Genomic DNA, 4,172 nt, shown 5'->3' on the forward strand with positions numbered 1-4,172 from the left:
CTTCACGTTTTCTGATTTTATTAATGAGATTTCCTCCCAAATCTCTGAAGGTTTAACCAGTACCAATAATCGGCACACAATCTTTAACAATGACAGTTTTGCTCTCGTAATAAGGATTACTGTGACCTTTCACTTAGTTTGAAGTCCACAGAAGAGCACACAATGGTGCGCATTACAGGGTTAAGCAAATCAGATACAGCATATCGCTAACTCTGCCAGTAAACGTTATGTTTAACCAGTTGTGTGTCTTTCAATGAAAAAAGCAAACATTCGGGCAGACAGACAACTTTATTTCAGCTGGACTTGTAAAGTAAGGACTTCCATAGCCTCAAACCTAAAACAGCCGATGTGCAAAACCTGAACCAAATCTGTACTTTGTACACGGAGTTTTCAGTTGTGTAAACAATCTGATTGAACAACCCTACTCAGGAAGCAAGAGTACAGTCAGCTGATCATCTCAACCATAGCCCAATGATGTGACAGAGTGACCTTTGAACTGCATTAGTCAATTTGTTCATCAAAGCCATTCTTGTCTGGTCTGCCAACTGGGGCAGAATTGGACAATAAGCACAGAATTAAGAATCAACTATTTCCTTTAGGCCATCTTAGGGCAAATGGGGTTAAGAATATTATAGAGTGCTGCAGTATGATATATTACGGTTGAGTGGGGATGCAGTCATACCATTTCTTGATTAAACAGCACAGGGAAAGCACAACACGTTTCCTCTGTAGCGAAACTGTCTTTCTCCGAAACACACATATAAACATACACACAAGTGGACAAGCATACTCGATCACTCACACATACTCTCACACACACATATAATGTGTGTATCACTTCAGGTAAGAACAAAGGGTATTTCTGCTTTGTTAATAAAACTCTATAACCATAATGATTACATTACAAAAAAATGTATGCTGCACAGTAAAGGATAGGGTGTAAATCAGTCTCTTTTCTTCTTCTATTTGAGAGAGAGGGGGGACTTTGTTTTGAAACAGCCTGGATGGACGTGGACGTCCCCGCTTTCTCCTACAGTCGGGTCATCCTCCTCGTGAACTCTTGTCTTCTCCTTTGTCTTTCCCCCTCTTCAGAGCCACCAGAAACGGACGTAGACTATGAGCATGATGAAGAAGACGCCACCGGCAGCAAGCTTGGCGTAAGTGGAGCGAGTGTTCAGGTACTTGGCGTCGCTACGGTACTTCTTTGACAAGCTGGACAAATTGCTGGCCTTTGAATCTAAAGCTGTAAAGTTTGGAAAAAAGGAATTATACGTCAAGTGTTTTCAAATACTGTGTTGTGAGAAGGGCATATCATATTACCAATATACTGTATGACATTTTGGATTTTTTAGGATAACTTTAGGAAAGCTTTTACCTTATGATTATATCTGTTGTTGGATTGTGTGACTAAATTACACCCTCATTTGTTCTTGTTCTTACTATTGCTGTATTATTACTGTCAGCAGTATTATTGTGATCACTATCTATGGTATTGTGATGCAATATGATGTATTACATCATGGCATCTGTATCCTCCTGATATAGAGAATCATGGGGTAGGTAGAGATACCCAGCGCCTTTGGACATGGGTTTGAATATTACCAGATAAGGCTTCTCCTCGCTGGAGGACCTCCTCTATATTAGCCACCATAATCCGCTGCACGTCCTGAAGCTCCGTGTTTATGTTCCCCAGGTTTCTACGGGCTCGGCTGTCGATGTACGACTTCTTGGTCTTCTGGATGTAGGTGTCTGAGAATGGATAGATGGATGGATAGATAGATAGATAGATAGATACTTTATTGATCCCCATGGTGAAATTCAAGGGTCTCAGTAGCATACAGACATCACACACAACATGCACTTACAGCAGAAATGGTAAACATAAGTATAAGTATAAACATATAACTAAACTCCACTGTACAATAAAGACAGTAGAAGATAAGAAAGATAAGAAAACTAACAAAACTAAATACTAAATACACTATATAAATTAAATTAAGAAAGTCCAATGTGCTTGAGGGTGATCAAGCATAAGACGCTTGTAGTGACAGGGCCGGGACTGGTAAGGTGCTAAAGGGAGTGAGTGTCATGGTGAAGGTGCAAAAGGTAGTCCAACATTAGTCCAACAGTGCAACAGTGCAAGAGTAAGGTCTATAGACCAGCATAAATAATATGGACAAATAGGAGAGTAAAGTATAATAGACAAGGTAAAATAAAAAAACTATTTCAGTGCAAGAACAGGTTGAGGTAATAGGGTTATAGCCATTCATTCATTCATTCATTCAGTATTGTAGCAGAAGCCTGACCGCAGCCATTGATCATGTGTGCTAATATAGCATGCTAAACAGTGTAGCAGTAAAACAGTAGTGAAAACATTAGGCTGTGTACATTAGTAAAACAGTAGTAAAGCAGTAGTGGGCAGTCAGTACTCAAACATGGAGAGGGTGGAGAGGCAGACAGACTAAGCTGAGAGGCAAACAGACTAAGAATGATGTCACAACATAGAACATGAGAAACACCATTCTTCCTGGACATGTCATTTGTCACACGATGCACTTTAAACGACTCACCAAATTCAATAAAGGAGTATGGTCGGGACACAGTGGGGACTTTCTTTCCATGCTGCTCGTGGAATTCAGCCTGCAGGTCCTCCAAATATGCGAAGGCAAGCTTTTTAGGGAAACCTGCCTCACACAGCACTAGATAGATCACCCCCTTTTCTATAACATAGCTAAAAGGGATGAGAAATTAGAAACAGTCTTGAGGGATGGGAAAATACTAATTAAAAATTCTGAAAGTGTGTTGCATTATTTGTAAGACAAAAAAAGACACAATGATTAATTCTGTAAGTTACTGTTAAGTATAAATCTATCCGTTTGACTCACTGGAAGGACATGGAACCTGCCTCCAAAGTGCAGCGATTGGGACTCTGTTCATTGAGTTTCCTAAACAACTGTTTGGCCTGGGCCTGGTACTGCTGCAGGTCTCTTCCGAGCTACACAGAAGAAAATTCAAATAAACTGGTTGTACAGTGGACCAGTTCACAAGCGATGCAGATGGCTTAAACACCTAGATATTATCAGTATATCAGTATTTAGCCAGTCTGATTTGATCAACAGAAAAAACTAGACATTCACCAACCTTTTCACTCCCCTAATTGGAAGCGGTTAGGGGAAGCAAGAAAAAACATATTAGATCCTTGAATATTGGGCTTATTAAGTATTAAATAGGGAATATGATTCCGAAGCTACAATATTACTAGACCTGTGTGGGTTAGTTTAGGCACACTGCGCATCACTGAACATAACATCATAACATAAATAAATGACCGTCCGTCTACATCAATCTCTCTATATATTAATTAGTGAAGGACAAACCTTACCATATCATTACCAAAACGATGTGTAAGCCTGTCTATTTAGATTGACAGTGACACCTCATCACAGGTAGTATGAGTTAGCTCGCTAATAGTTTCATTAGAACTGTGGCTAACATCTGATGTTATCTAGCTTCGGTAATAACATTACACCCACACTCAACTCGTGCACAGACATTTTATAGTATTTCAACGACTCAAATGACACAAATGAAATAATGATGTCTCTTTACTGATTAGCTTGTTAGCCGGACTGCTAGCATAGACAGACAGACAGCTGACGTTTCATTTGCTAATGAGTGTTGCGAGAATTGAAAGGCGTGTTGTAACGTTACCTGTTCGTCTTCTTGCATGGAGGCAGCAAGCGGGAGGCCATCTGCCAAACGGGCAATCATAGTAAGCAACACCATCTTCAAGCAGATGTCCTCACCTAAATCTATCTAGCTGTCACTCATACAATCCACACTAGTGACTGCTGGATGATTACAGCACGTCAGAAGACACTCTGGACGCGCTGAGCTGGCCGGAAATACATGGACTGTATTTGGTGCACTGTTCAAAACGGTCCGGTTGGCACGACCATTTTGATATTACTTGCCTTCATTCAGTTCCCACGTTCATAAGATCAAGGTGTTTCGAATGTGTCAAAAGGAATCCGATATACATATTCAGGACCATCTCTGCAGAATTTTATTTGTAAAATAATAAACATTAAATGCTTTAGACTTAGCCTAATTATAGGCGCTGCTTCAGAATTTCAGCAGTGTCCATGTGTCTTTTATGTTATTTTTTATGA

The 4,172-nt window shown here is 40.0% G+C and overlaps 1 protein-coding gene across 1 annotated transcript; it reads right to left on the minus strand.

Annotated features, from left to right (window-relative positions):
- Positions 1 to 269: 269 nt before the first annotated feature.
- sec22bb (SEC22 homolog B, vesicle trafficking protein b) lies at positions 270 to 3,912 on the minus strand. The gene is made up of 5 exons (XM_076278512.1): positions 3,712 to 3,912; positions 2,886 to 2,995; positions 2,571 to 2,731; positions 1,603 to 1,749; positions 270 to 1,243 (listed from the first exon to the last, which is right to left on the minus strand). Exons 1-5 carry the CDS (start codon positions 3,784 to 3,786, stop codon positions 1,089 to 1,091), a joined length of 648 nt encoding a protein of 215 aa, XP_076134627.1. The 5' UTR covers positions 3,787 to 3,912; the 3' UTR covers positions 270 to 1,088.
- Positions 3,913 to 4,172: the final 260 nt, after the last annotated feature.

Source organism: Alosa pseudoharengus, unplaced genomic scaffold, assembly GCF_046254945.1.
Source record: "Alosa pseudoharengus isolate Yale_2024_CS ecotype anadromous, Long Island Sound unplaced genomic scaffold, YU_APseudo_1.1 YU_APseudo_1.1_scf_11, whole genome shotgun sequence".
NCBI lineage: Eukaryota > Metazoa > Chordata > Actinopteri > Clupeiformes > Clupeidae > Alosa > Alosa pseudoharengus.